This window comes from Lepisma saccharinum, chromosome 4 (genome assembly GCF_977018435.1).
Source record: "Lepisma saccharinum chromosome 4, izLepSacc3.1, whole genome shotgun sequence".
NCBI classification, from domain to species: Eukaryota; Metazoa; Arthropoda; class Insecta; order Zygentoma; family Lepismatidae; genus Lepisma; species Lepisma saccharinum.
In genome coordinates, this window is record NC_139232.1 from 104,175,925 (window position 1) to 104,191,484 (window position 15,560).

Here is a 15,560-nt window from a genome sequence, read left to right on the forward strand (position 1 = left end):
GTTTGCCATTTTTCAAATCACAATGACCCCATGGTAAAGTATGAATGCCACATGATAAAATGCATCTCTTATCATCATGTGGGTCCAGAGCCACTTTTCTTACAACATTTGAAGTCAATAAGTGATCCACACTCTGGATTCTGGATTCTGATGTTTTGATTAAATTCTGGGATTTGAGACAATTTTTATAATCTTCAAATTGGAGCTCTTTTTCAACAGTTACTCTGCCAATGCCCTTGGCCTTTTTGACAACAGCACTACATGTTTTAAAACTGTACATCTTGGCACTTAACCCAGCAAATTCCACAATAACATCACCAAGTGTCTCATCTTTTAACTTGCCAGGCACTTTTTTGTTGTGGTGTTGTTGAATCTCTTTATGTTCACTGGTATCAAAGTATTGAAACAATTCAGGCTGTGCCATATCTTGATAAACATTTTCTGTTTTAATATCAAGAACAAAACTATCCGTGTCCATGTACATCAATTTTACACGATCCTTATAAAAAGGTTTCAACACATCATAATACAATGTTAACATATGTAATTTGGCCAAATCCAATATTGCAGCCCCTACATAAATAGGTTTATCAAACTTAATTTTTGTTTTTTTTCATGTTGAAAAGTGCCATATTTTCATCATAAATTTTTCTATAATTGAAATTAGGCTTTGCAACCAATTTTTTGCTCAGGCTGGGGTCAGTAATTATTTTAACATCGGTATGTTTTCTGACATTTTCAATTGTTTTGCCATATACAGAATTGACCATCAATTTAAACAAGGCCTTATCAAATTGGCTCTTTGCAGATGTTCGAAGCTCTGTATTTGTATTAATGTATGGTTTCAACCATTTTGAGTGCCTGAACCTCAAAACTTTGCCAATTTTGGTCACTTGAACACCATGTTTCATCAGGAACTGGAGGTTCTTGTAATATATGACATAGCCTTGTTTTAGATAAAGTGTCATCATGAGCTTCTTCTGTTTAGAGCCAGGTGAGCACTGAACCTCAGGAATTGGGGGCAGATTAGAAAATTTGTTATGTAAATGATCTGGAATTATCAGATCAACCTCTAAGAAGAGGCCATATTCACGGTCATCATAGTTCTGAAGATCCTCAATATTGAAATCTTCAACCCATTCAAGCCCTGCATATGGCAGTTTTTGCATCATAGCGTGACCATAGAGGCTGTTGGCATCTACATACACTATATAATTTGATGGGAATTCTGGATTATAATCACGCATATATTTGTTATTTGCTCTGGCATATCTCTGAGAACATTGCACCATCCCTCCTCTTATACCTTGCTCCATAAACAAGTACATATCTTGATCTTGGATCAGATCCAATGGCTTTTTGGTGTTTAAAAACATTGCATCCCATGCTAGGCCCGGGGCACTGTAAAAATACACTGGATCCAGTCTATAATTTTTCATGGAAGATTTTCTGAATGCCTGCAATATATCAGCTAAGAGGGTCACATCAAGTTTCAAATAAGCCATGTGATAATCACCAAATGTCTGGCATTTTAAATTGTTCCACATCAATTGGGCATGGTGATAATCATCATCGGTGATTCCAGATCCTCTGATTTTGCTGTAAAACTCTTCTTGTGGTGGCAAAGAACATTCATCAAATTTAGAAAAATCTGTAACATAATCATATGGATATATACCCTTCCGCCTAATTAATTTCAGGTCCTGATTTGGAAACAATGCACATGTGATTTTGAATTGATCATCAGATAATTGAGTGGCCAGTGTGGTCAGGCTAGCAGATAAAATTCTGTAAGAATCAAGAAATCTTATGTGAATAGGAACACCATTAACTTTAATTATTTTGCTAATAGATATATATTTCTCATCATTTTCAGCTAAAATATTTAAATTCTGCTTGTCAAACCCCTCATATCTGATCAGATGATGGAAATCATAATTGGATGCTCCATGGCAAAATATGGGGATAAATTTTGGTCTCTTGATCTTAATATTACAGCTATTACACAGGGCCATTAAGAATTTACCATCTGTATGAGAATGGTGTTTCACCTTGATTTTTGTGTCTGAAAATTCAGAATCACATACCGGGCATTTTTCTGCATTGTTGAAATCTTCAATCTGTTTCTCTGTTAAAGGCAACATGGGTTTTGATTTTAATAAGATGTTAGATGCTATGTCACGGCACTCATTTTCTATTCTATGTGCAAATATTTTGATGGCATCTGCTCCCATGTATGAATCTTTTTTAGTAACAACACCATCCTGTACAACCACATAATAAAAGCTGGAAGGTTCATGTAGCTGGTATGGTGTAATTGAAGATTCTTCAGGATCTGGATTGCAGGATGCAAGAGGTTTGAGATTTGATTCAAAATCACAGACAATATATGCTGGGTGTTCCAACAAGGCTTCAAACTTTTTGAATTTGCAATTTTCACTTGGATTGGGCATCACCATATGAACAGGTTTATGGTTCCCACAGTATTTCAGATGCTCAATTAACTTGTTTTTTGCAATTTCTGCATTTACTTTACAAACCCCTTTTATTATTTTTTTTGCCATCAAATACACATAAACATCTTCTGCACAACTTGAATATTATATTGGATTTGTCTAGTTGTGTTCTCACTAAAGCTTCAAGATTATGTATCAGAGTGTAATGATATGTGCCATCCCCTTCAATTAAGAGCAGATCAATCGGAACAGCAGAATCATCATCAATTGTACTGATTCTGAGAGGTTCTATCGGGCAATTGCCAGTGGAACAAATAAATACATTAATAGATAATTGTTTGCCATTAATATCCCTGGCCCTTTTTTCAAATTTATCAATATTCTGAACAGACATTGGATATTCCAAACCCTCCATTGCATCGTCAAAAAAGTGTTCATGTTGTTTATAACAACTTATTCTCTCAGGATGCCTTGAAACTAGAAACAAAGCAGCTAATATACACCACAAAAAGCATTTCTGGTCGGTATTTTCAATATTAACCACGGCTCTTTTGTTTTTAATATTGTCAGGTAATGGCAGATATGTAGATCCTTGCAATAGGCTGAATTCAGAAATATTAACATATAACTTGTGTGGAGAGCCGCATAGGCTCCATCCAGACTCTTTTGCTGCAAATTCAGAGTGTTTAATATTCAATTGATCTATCAACCTGCTTATTATTGTGTCTGAATTTGCATTTGAATATACCGGTACAGTTTCTGTTTTGTGGGGCTGTGTAAATTTTGTGCCATTTGGCTTCTTATATTGTGTATACAATTTGAGGGACAGCTTATAAGAGCCATTTTGTGCATTTAGAATTGCCTGCAGATCAGGATTTACACTGCTCAAAAAATTCTTAATGCCACATCTTGGCTCTGATACAAACCGATAATCCCTAAGTTGGGCATTAAAACTGCTATGGATGGGTTCATAGCGTGGCTGCTTTGCAGGTCCAGCATTAAGAGGTGTTTCTTGCTTCCTTTTCAGACCAGATGTAGATGCTTGTGGGGGCAATGTTGATGACTGTGCAGAACAAGTGCCTTTATGTGTATATGTGAAGTATTGCATGCTGTATTTTCTATTGCATTTGGGGCATATTTTTGTGGGGGTTTTGCATTTGTCTGGATTACAAATCTTTTGGTGTCTGGCCCAATTAGAGCTAAATATATTTTTATTGCATTGGTCACAATATTTTTGTTTTGGCATTTTTCTTGTTGTTTATTATATAAGATTTCCTGGGTTTCAATTCAAAACTTTATACTGAATAAAAAATATAAGTTGGGTTCAGCAGTGTGATTTGTGTGTGTGTGTGTGTATGTGTATGTATATATGTGTGCTAATATTTTTGGCTTTGGTATTTATATACAATTTCTTGGGGTTCAAATCAAATCTCTATGCTGGATAAAAATATCAGTTGGGTTCAGCAGTGTGATTTGTAATTCAATTTATACAAATCTGCAATTAAAAAATATAAGCAGCACTGGAACAATACAACCTTACTCTTCAACAGCTCTTACAATACTGGCTGATATGCAATGCAAAATCTCTTTATATACCCTAAGCACGGACCGCATTGAAAATATCTGAAACAATAGGCCAATCAGAATAAAACACATCATCACATTATGTCATAAGCAACCAATCAGAAAACAACACATCTGAAACAATAAGCCAATCAGAATATAACACATAATCACATTATGTCATAAGCACCCAATCAGAAAACAACACGTATCTAATAATTTATTGGATAATAATTTGTTGCAAAACATGATGCAATATAAATAAACCAGAAATAGGCCACAACTTGGCCACAAGTGGACCGGAAGTAGTCAAACCAGAAGTGGACCGGAAGTGGACCGGAAGTGGGCAGAAATGGGTAGAAATGCCAAAAATAGACCGGAAATGGACCGGAAGTGGGCAGAAATAGGTAGAAATGGCCAAAAATAGACCGGAAGTAAATATGGGTGGGTATGGGTGTGTGGCTCTTATGAGCAGCTTGGCTTAGTTTTAAGTGTGGCCAAAAAAAATATCAAGAGGAGCATATTTTTGACAGGATTATGGACAACAATCTCACAGAAGTGCCTTTTATAAGTATAGCCTCATCAATCTGAGGGGGCTCTTCCTTTCTCATGGAATCCATGAGGGCGTTTTTACAAAAATCTTGGATTAGGCAGGGTTCCACACTTGAGCAAAAAGCTCATATGGGCATGTTGAGCTTGTTTTAAGTGTAGCCAAATCTGCTTCAGGGGGGCTCTTCCTTTCCTGGGTTTATAATATATACTTTCCCACTACTAACTTGAAACCAACCCTGCACCCGAAGACATACTTCTGATCAATCGAGCAGTGGCCGATCTACGAAACGAACTCGGTAGTTTTCGGGATGAGATCCCGTCTCTGATATCCTTCGCAGAACTTGAAAACTCGGTGAAAAACATCAGGGAGAAACTTCAAACCGTCGAAGAAGCCATTGCCAACTTTCCTTCGTCCGAGGAACTGAAAATTATAGGAAAGTCTGTGGCCAACATCAAACTGCAACTCGAGACGTACGAGGATTTCGGTAAAATCCAAGGCACCGTAAGCCACATCGAGGACACTTTGTCGACCATGAGAACTGATCTATCGACCGTGCAGGAAGCTTTGGAATCGAAATTGCCAGGCATAACGGAAACCCTGACCACAGTTCAACAGCAAATTGCCAAGCTGGAAAGCCTTAACACCGAAACCGAACTTTCACACTTCCATCACCTGATCGACGACATACAGAGCAAGTTGGAAACACTGCAGCAATCAACCCCTACACAGGACGACATGACGTGACTCCGGGATGCGCTGGGTACGGTAGCCGACGCCAGTGAGCTGGACGCCGTGAGAAAAGCTTTGACCGCGCTGCAGAATACAGTCGCCAACTTACCAACATCGCAGGAACTGAAAGCCGTGAAGAGGACAGTGAATCTTTTGCTCAAATCCGAGGACGTGAAAAACATTCAGATTGAAATCGTGCAAATTCGAGACACCATCGCCACGATGCCCACCAACCAGAACGTCAACGAGCTGCACATTCTGTTCGCAGAAATCAGAAATCAGGTTCACGACCTCGCGACACAAATCTCCAAACTGAGGCTAGTCGAAAGCTTGCAGCAGATCATCGCAAACGTGAAACTTCGAATGGACGACGTGGAGACCGGTCAAGAGTCTGCTTTGGCTGATTTTGCCGACAAGCTTCGCAAACTGAACGAACACTTCAAGCAACTTCGCGTGGAAATCAAGATCAAACCTTCTTACGACAGCATCGTCAACCTCTTCAGCGAACACCTGGAGCCCGTACAGAACAAACTGGACGACGTACAGGAGGAACTGCGAGCCAACGTCGGCAGCCTGAACGTTAGCTTCGACAAATTAATATCGACAGTCGTCCTAGAGATATTCAGCATCCCAAATCGAGAATTTCCGTCCCCTTTCAATCCACGAAGCAAACTCTACATGCTCACTCCTGTCAAAGCATACCATCAATTTTACCTGAGGGGAAAACTTCAGTTTGTCAAGGTAACTTACTGGTCGCTACTGCAAGCCCTTCACTATCCGACTATGACTGTGACGAATATAGGGGACGAACCTAAAGTCCGCTATGTAGAGCTGGTTGATTTCACACATCCCGAAAGTGGAGAGACTTCATATGCCGAGGATGCTTCGCAAATCATAGACATTCAAGTCGGCGATAAACTGTATGTAGAGAACCCCACGCTCTCACCAGCACAAAATCCCATCGTCATCGTGTTCCTTTTCTCACACGACGTCCAGTAGAAGCAAGTAAAATTTTGTTATGTAAACTTATTAAAGATTAAACGAGACTTTCCTGATTAGCACAAAAATACACTGATATTGTGCGATCACGAGATAATTTGAGTTAATAATATGCAATGTAAAAGTAAATTCCAAGTTAACTCGGGTTAATAAAGCAAGTATAGCTCGACCACAAGGAAAAAAAACCTTCCCTCAAAAGCGTTCGCACATCTTCCCTGCCGTTATCGGTGCTCGGGGCAGTATTGCCAGGTCATACTTGAAAAAAATCGGGAGATTGTTTCTTGGGAAACCAGAAGATCTGCTACAAAATCCGATGATCTAATAGTAGCGGATGAACGACCTTCTCGGGGGGTGATATAGGCGTGTGCACTGGGGGGCAAGAGGATGTCTGCAGATTTTTTTCCAGAGAGGGGGAAACAATGTATTTTTATCAGGCGAATAAACGAGGCATATTACCCCGTATAATGTTGCCCTCTCAGAAAACACCACTTGAGTTTAAAATTATCACACTGACGTTGGCCGCTCTGAAGGCTCCTTCCTCCTGTCTTCCCCCCCCCCCCCCGCCAGCGCGATGGGGTCTGCGCAGGTTTCTTTCCTTGTGGATAAAAAAAATAATTGCTGTACTTACCTCTGTTGAAGTAAAGCTGTTCTTTCTCCTTCTTGCAAAAGTTTTCATGCAATTGAACACAACGTGCACCACAAGCTCATATAGAACTCAGACACTAGAGTTAATACAGCATAAATGTCACTAGCAATTCACGGCAGGAATACTGTTAATATACTCACTCCGGTCACCTTCTCGCTAAGCACTGCGAAAAGTCGAGGCAATCGTGGTAGGAAACAATATCGATCCGTCTAGGCTACATACATCGTTCTGTCTTGCTCACGCAATTAGAGGGAAAGATTCGCGTAAATAACCAATCAGAGCCATTCACCATTGGGAGAGGTTAGGTTAGTTCGTGCATGATAGAATAAATGTTGCCAACTCACTAGGTTAGTTTAACTCCTAAAATATTGTGGTGAAATGTTGACGGCAGAGTTGGCAACGCTGACAGCGAGGGTACACCGTGAATATACAACGTAAACGGCTACGCAGAGTTGGCAACGCTGACAGCGAGGGTACACCGTGAATATACAGCGTAAACGGCTACGCAGAGTTGGCAACGCTGACAGCGAGGGTTCACCGTGAATATACAGCGTAAACGACTACGCAGAGTTGGCAACGCTGACAGCGAGGTTAATGTACACCGTGAACTCTTGTAATATACAGCGTAAACGGCTACGCAGAGTTGGCAACGCTGACAGTTACCTGCGTAAGGTTTGGAAAAAACCGTGAAAAGGGGTTGTTAGTTTGTGCTGTTTGGAAAATAACCGTGAAGGTAGTGCTCTATAGGTGCTTTCCCGTGAAGGTACTGGGTTAACCGTAAAGTTACTGCTCTATAGGTGCTTTCCCGTGAGGGTACTGGGTTAACCGTGAAGGTACTGCTCTATAGGTGTTTTCCCGTGAAGGTACTGGGTTAACCGTGAAGGTACTGCTCTATAGGTGTTTTCCCGTGAAGGTACTGGGTTAACCGTGAAAGGTAGTTGTTATTTTGGACTGTTTGGAAAATAACCGTGAAGGTACTGCTCTATAGGTGTTTTCCCGTGAAGGTACTGGGTTAACCGTGAAAGGTAGTTGTTATTTTGGACTGTTTGGAAAATAACCGTGAAGGTACTGCTCTATAGGTGCTTTTCCGTGAAGGTACCTTAAAATATACAGCGTAAAAGACTATGGTTCGCTACTACCCTATAGGTGCTTTTCCGTGAAGGTACTGGGTTAACCGTGAAGGTACTGCTCTATAGGTGCTTTCCCGTGAAGGTAGGTTAAAATATACAGTGTAAAAGGCTACGATTCGGGACTAACCGTGCCCTATAGGTGATTTTTCGTGAAGGTACCTTAAAATATACAGCGTAAAAGGCTACGATTCGCCCCAAAATTATCGTGAAGGTAGTGCCCTATAGGTGTTTTCCGGTGAAGGTACTGGGTTAACCGTGAAGGTACTACCCTATAGGTGATTTCGAGGGTTAACCGTGAAGGTACTAACCTATGGGTGATTTCCCGTGAAGGTACCTTAAAATATACAGCGTAAAAAGCTACGACTCACCCGGGTGAGTCAGCTCCGCTATTTTCCATCTACTAAACTGCAATAACTCGAAACCCATTGATTTCCGACCCCATGTGCATAGGGTCAAATTTGTTGCAAATGTGCTCTAGTATTACCCCTTTCCAAAAATAGGTTGAATTGCCAATCACTCTGTATATACGCATTGTTTTCTTAAAAGATATATTTTATATTACCTGGCTTAGAGTTGCTGTGTTGCTCTCATAGTTTCTGTTAATGGTGACAAGAGGAATTCTGCTGTAATTGGTCCATGTGGCTGCAACATCAGGGAGAGATATACTGGCAGGCAATGATCCATCCTCGTGGCAGAGCTCATCAAAAGTTTGCCAGAAATATTTCTTGTCGTCGTCGTCGTATGAAGATTTACTGAGGAGAATGAATTACTGTTATTACTTCTGACATGAAATGTACTTGCGATCTCTGAAAATTCATCTCATTCTCTCTTCTCTCCTCTCACTTTTTGTGTGCGTGCGTGTATGTGGCAGAACGGTATAAAGTAGAAAGAGAGAGAGAGAGAGAGAGAGAGAGAGAGGAGAGAGAGAGAGAAAGTAAGATAAGGCAGTAAGAAGACACGCACAAGATCTACAGAGTAAGATAGTGTGTTAGAGCGAACTCGCATTTGCTTTTTTTTAAGTCGCTTTAGCAAACTTGTTAAGGTAGACAATGATTGGATGAAATGGATTATCCCTTGCACATACAAAGAAACATAACACATATCCCTCAAAGGATACTTTGCTTGCAAGACCGCTTTCCCAAATGGTCTCCTGATTCTAACCCTCAAGCAACAGAGGCTTGCAGAGAGAAAAATGTAACACAGACAAACTGAAGAATGAGATGATGAGAGAGAAAGAGTGGATGAGAGGAAGGAATATAAGTAGATGAATAGCAGCAGCTTAGATATATTCACAGAGAGAAAGAAGAGATTGAGAGAGAGAGAATGTGAGAGAAGGGGAAAATGGAATGAAAATATAGGAAGACTGAGAGAAGAAAAATTAATAAATACGGGAAGAGAGGGAGACATATAGAAGGAAGAGAGATAAGAAGGAAGAGAGAGATGAAGATAGAGAAGGAGAAAAGGAGACAGACAAAAGAGAAAAGGAGAGAGAGACATGAAATAGGAGAGAGACATGAAAGAGAGAAAGAAAATGAATAATAAAAACAGAGAGAGAAACACAGAGCGGGAGAAAAGAGGTAGAAGGAAAGAGGGGAAAAACAGAAATAGGTGCACATTGAAAGCGAGCGAAAAAAGAAAGAGAAGGAAAGTGAGAAAGGGAAGCAGGGAAAGAGAGAAGGAGAGATTGATTGTCAAGCACCATTGAAAGAGAGGATCGTCCCTCTCTTGAAGATTGAAACTAAGAAATCACTGCAGACTCTTCTAAAATATAACAAGAATGAAGTAAACAATGATCACACTGTGAAGCGACATCTGAAACTAAAGATACTATTTCAGAGATACTAGTGGATGACAGCTGTCTTCCAACAAGTGTCCTCCAACAAGAGAAAAGGTTAATACACAATTTTGTTGGAGAAGAAGCACAGAGGCATACGAAGGGATGAATAAAGTAGGAATAGAAGAGGAGAGATAAGAACATGAAAAGAGGAGTGGAAACATAAAATAAAATATAATGAATCAACAAACAGAAGAACAGACATGGGCAGGAAAGAGATTGATTGATTGATTTAGTTTATTTTACTTTGCGTTTTATGCCTATTGGCTCATTTGCGAAGATGGGGAAGAGTGATGAAATGATGAAATTCATGAGTGGACATTCACAAACAACCAAGACTAAGCGGGAATCGAACCCGGACCCTTGGCGTCGTAGCGCAATGTGCTAACCACTTTTTTTCATGTAAAGGAAATACCCACTACACGGATGTATCCCCCACCAGTCACACTTTTTCTCACTTTCCAATTGTTACAGTTTCTCAGTTCCTTATCATCTGGACAAACACAAATACCCATGCCTTACCCGGGACTCGAACCCGGAACCTCTGGTGTTGTATCGCTCTCTGCTAACCACTCCGCCACGGAGGTCGACGTACTCGGCCACAGGGTCCGGCGCAGGAAAGAGAAAACATTCACAAAGAAAGAGAGAGAGAGAGAGAGAGATTTGAAGGGAGAAAACCAGAAAGCAACAAGGAAATCAATGAAACAAGAGAATAGGGAGAGAGTGAGTGTGAGAATCTATTGAATGTAAGAACACAGAGAGGGTGAGAAATGCACAAGCGGAATGAAACTTATTGGAACACCAACAAATCAAGGTGCCCACATTCGACCTCGGTGGAGGCCACCTGAAACTGTAGGTTCAATCCCGATTATCTTATTTGTGCATAAAATGTTCTTAAACTTTGACAAACGTTTCAAAACACACACATGGAGATGTCGGAAGAAAAGAAAACAGAGAGATGGCACCAAGAGGGACAAGAGGGACGATCACCCTCCAGTCAACCAGTAATAATGTTCTTTTTGCGTGTGTTCTTCTTCAGCTGTGCACTAAATGTAATGCCCCACTCCCAAGTAAATATTCCTTCTCCACCCTTTACCTTTTTTCTGGCAGCGTTATTAGACACACACAGAAAAACACACACATACCATTATACACACACACACATAACAATCTCTCTGAATACTTACCCCTCACTGTCCATTTTACTCAACGTCTTCTGGTAATTAGCTGGAGAAACTGTTTCGTTGAACATTGACCTAATCACAAGTTCTGGAAAAGAAGAGACGATTCTCAGTTTTTTAACCAAGCAGAAATGTAATGGTCATTTTGGTATTAACTTTAAATCTAGATTGAGGGGTGGCTCCAGATAAAATTTTCACCCGTGTGAGGTGGATTTTTGGTGCCCCTTCTTTTCCATCCTTTCTGGTTCCCTATTATCTCCAATGGAAATATGACAACGTTATAAATGTATGGTTTTAATAATTAAAAATACCGCTATTTTCTAATGTCTCACGTGTTACCATTCAAAAGAGGTTCATTTTAGGTATGTGTTTAATTCGTACATAATGACATCAAAATGAGAGGAATCTCTTAGCTTAAATTGCTACATGATTTTGCAATATAATTATTGTGTTATGCAGCAGTAACTTTGATTAATTCTTGACTAAGCAAATCCAAATTCTTAAGAAAACATAGCTAGGTTTACGTAATCAGACATGACGTTTTGGCGCTACTCAAGCGGGACGTCCGTTTTGGTGCCCCCGAGGGTGTAGCCCCGGGCTGTTACCCGAGTTGTCCAGCCCTTAAGCCGCATCTATTAGATTCCTTCTAGGTCGTGAATTCTCCATCAAGTCGTTTGAATTAAACGCAATACTTTTGCAGATTCCATTGTTAACCTTCTTGTATTAAACTGTTTTATTCATTTGAAGTAATTATGATAACCTAAGGATTCCAAACCTAAAATCGTGTAGCTATTTTATCCACAATATTTAAGCAAAAATATTTACAAATTACAGGAGAATAATCCTTGTGTTGTTTTTTATTAAAACCCAAATAAATAAATAAATATTCCAACAATGTTGGTTCGCAAGTTTGGCAGTTTTTACTATTTTGGTATACAAGTAGAAAATTGATCGTGATGTACTGAAACAGGAACATCACTTGCCCCACAAATTTTCAGGCTAATAAAAATGTATAAGTTAATGGTACTTTTGTTAACATCCTGGAACCTTAGTATCAAATAATCCAGTAAGATTTACGATTTCTCAAATAGAACAGTATATTCTGGCTTTCAACAATAGTCCTAGTTGATATTTTTGTGGGGTTGAACACACTTTTGATTCTGCCTCCCAAAGTTAACCTCCAAGTTCGATCCTGACCATCCAAAGTTGGGTCCCAAGTTATACATCTCGTATATATATATATCAAGAATGAATAATTAATGTAAAAATACTGTACCATCTTGTTGTGACCTTCTAGAGGAATATCTGTCCTCTCCTCGGTAACCAAAAAGGATAAACTTCCAAAATCTCCTTTTTAATGTGAATAAGGGATGATCCTTTTTGAAAGAATATCGAGTTAGTATATGTATACAATTTTCAAATATAGATTCATGCAAAATTATACAATACCACAAAGAAAAATACTCTGCACAAACAACATGCACGAATACGATAAAACAATAAAATCACACATAGACCCTATTGGGTAAACGTGCACTACACTACTTAAGATTCTTATTGTTAACATGTGTAAAAATTGATTTGGAAATCGTGAAAACAAAGCGGCTCTTTTGGAAAGAAAGAGGAGTGTTTTTGTTTTAGTTGGGCTTCTTTCCATAATGCGTTTCAAATCAATGAAAATACATTACTTGGCCGAGCTTTTCATGTTCGACAGCTTTAATTTATTTCTCGGCTCTTAAAACAGTAGAATTTATTAATGATAGGATATCATATGCAGTTTTACAGGGTAGGTGGTGTAAAATTATTTTAATAAACATACATGCTCCAACGGAAGATAAAGATGATAATGCTAAAGATGATTTTTGTGCAGAGTTAGAACAGGTCTTTGATAAATTTTCTCAGCATGATATGAAAATTCTGTTAGGTGACTGTAATGCACAGATTGGCAAAGAAGAGACATTTAAACCCACGATTGGTAAAGAAAGTCTTCATGAATTAAGTAATGATAATGGTATAAGATTGAATACTTTTGCAACCTCAAAGAATTTAATTATGAAAAGTACCACATTTAAACATAAAGATATCCATAAATATACCTGGTCTTCTCCAGATGGTAAAACTCATAATCAGATAGATCATATTCTCATTGATAAGAGAAGGCATACTATTATAATTGACGTTCGTACACATAGAGGTGCTGACTGTGCCAGTGACCATTATTTAGTAATTGCTAAATTAAGAGAAAGACTCGCAGTGATAAATCATAAGCAACAAAATCTAAAAGTTATAAAATTTAATACAGGAAAATTTATTGATGTAAGAATTAAGAAAGATTACCAAATTAAACTGTCCAATAGATTTGAGGTTTGCAGGAATCAAATGATAATGAAAATATAAATGAAACAGATGTAAATAAGAACATACGTAATGCAATAGAATCAGCAGCTAAAGAAAGTATAGGATACCATACACCAAGAAAAAGTAAGCCATGGTTTGATAATGAATGTCATAATCTAATAGAAATAAGAAATCAGGCTATACTTACGTGGTTAAATAACTCTGATGATACAAATCTAAGCAATTATAATAGAATAAATCGAGAAGTTAACCGCATGTTTAGAAGTAAAAGAAGAGAATACTTGAAAAGCAAAATTAACGAAATTGAAACAAACAGCAAAAACAAAAACATCAGAGGTTTATATAAAGGTGTAAATGAATTTAGAAAGGGGTGGCAAACTAAAGTAAACTTGATAAAAGATAAAGACGGTGATTTTCTAGCTGACCCAAGCGATATTCTAAATAGATGGAAGAACTACTTTAATGACCTTATAAATGTCCATGTAGGAGATAAATCAGAAGTAAATGAAGTCCACACAGCAGAACCTTTAGTTCCAGAACCTAACTTGACTGAAGTTAAAGATGTTATTAAAAGGCTAAAGAATAACAAAGCACCTGGCATTGATTTAATACCAGCTGAGTTAATTAAATATGTTGGAAAATCGTTAATATGTCAAATTCATAAATTAATTTGTTTAATATGGAATAAAGAAGAAATCCCTCAACAGTGGAAAGAATCTATAAGTGTTCCTGTGTTTAAAGAAGGTGATAAAACGAACTGCAATAATTACCGTGGAATTTCTCTACTCTCAACAACATATAAAATATTATCTAACATTCTTTTAACAAGTAAAAAGTAAAGTAAAGTGCTCTCCTGTTATCAGCACCACGCCATGAAGGCGTATAGGGGGTGTGGGGGTAACAAGACTAACCCCATATACTAATGAAATTATAGGTGATTATCAATGTGGATTTAAACGTAACAGATCAACTACAGATCAAATTTTTCACATCAGACAGACACTTGAAAAAAGTGGGAATATAACCAAAATGTCCATCAGCTATTAATTAATTTAAAAAAAGCATATGATTCGGTCAAAAGAGATAAATTATATAATATATTAGTAGAGTTTGGAATACCTAAGAAGCTTGTTAGTATGATAAAAGTATGCACCAGTGAAACAGAAAGTAAAATTCGTGTGGGTACTAATATGTCTGACAAATTTACAATTCATAATGGGTTAAATAAGGAAATGCATTATCTCCATTGCTTTTAATTTTGCCTTAGGATATGATGTTAGGAAGGTAAAAGAAACTAACAAAGGACTAAAATTAAATGGTATGACTCAATTGTTAGCATATGCAGATGATGTAGACTTATTAGGGGATGATATAAATACAATTAAGAATAATGCTAAAATATTCTTCAAAACTGCTAAAGAGATAGGTTTGGAAGTTAACAAAGAGAAAACTAAATATATGCTTACAGGCCGAAACTAAGTGTTAGGTAACAATCAAAATCTAATTATTGATAACAACTCGTTTGAACCACTTTCCAAATTCAAATACTTAGGAGTAATATTAACAAATGAAAATTATATTAAAGAGGAAATAAAAAGTAGGCTTAATTCAGGAAATGCATGTTACTTCTCTCTTCATAAACTTTTGTCTTCTCGTTTAATATCGAAGAAACTAAAAGTTAAAATATACAAAACAGTAATTTTGCCTGTAATATTAAGTGGGTGTGAAACTTAGTCCCTTACATTGAAAGAGGAACACAAATTGAGAGTATTCGAAAATAAGATCCTTAGGAAAATATTTGGACCTAAAAGAGATGGGAAGACAGGTGAGTGGAGAAGGTTACATAATTTAGAACTACATAATTTGTATTCATGTACAGATATTATTAGAATAATTAAATCAAGAAGACTTAGGAGGGCAGGCCATGTGGCACGAATGGGAGAGGAAAGAGGAGTTCACGGGATTCTTGTTGGGAAACCTGATGGTAAGAGACATATAGGAAGGCCAAGACGAAGATGGGGGGACAATGTTGAGATGGACCTAAAGGAAATCGGTAGAGATGGAAAAGAGTATATAGATCTTGCTCAAGATAGGGACAGATGGAAGGCCTG

At 38.1% G+C, this 15,560-nt stretch overlaps 1 protein-coding gene across 2 annotated transcripts in view; it reads right to left on the bottom strand.

Annotated features, from left to right (window-relative positions):
* LOC145986692 (aminopeptidase N-like) overlaps window positions 1-15,560 on the bottom strand; it is a 133,521-nt gene that overhangs the window by 89,634 nt on the left and 28,327 nt on the right. For both annotated transcript variants that reach the window (XM_083121006.1, XM_083121005.1), the window contains exons 3-5: window positions 12,368-12,467; window positions 11,098-11,179; window positions 8,639-8,828 (exon numbers count right to left, since the gene is read on the bottom strand). In XM_083121006.1, the coding sequence (XP_082977132.1) occupies window positions 8,639-8,828; window positions 11,098-11,179; window positions 12,368-12,467 (372 nt within the window). The remainder of the gene's footprint in view (window positions 1-8,638; window positions 8,829-11,097; window positions 11,180-12,367; window positions 12,468-15,560) is intronic.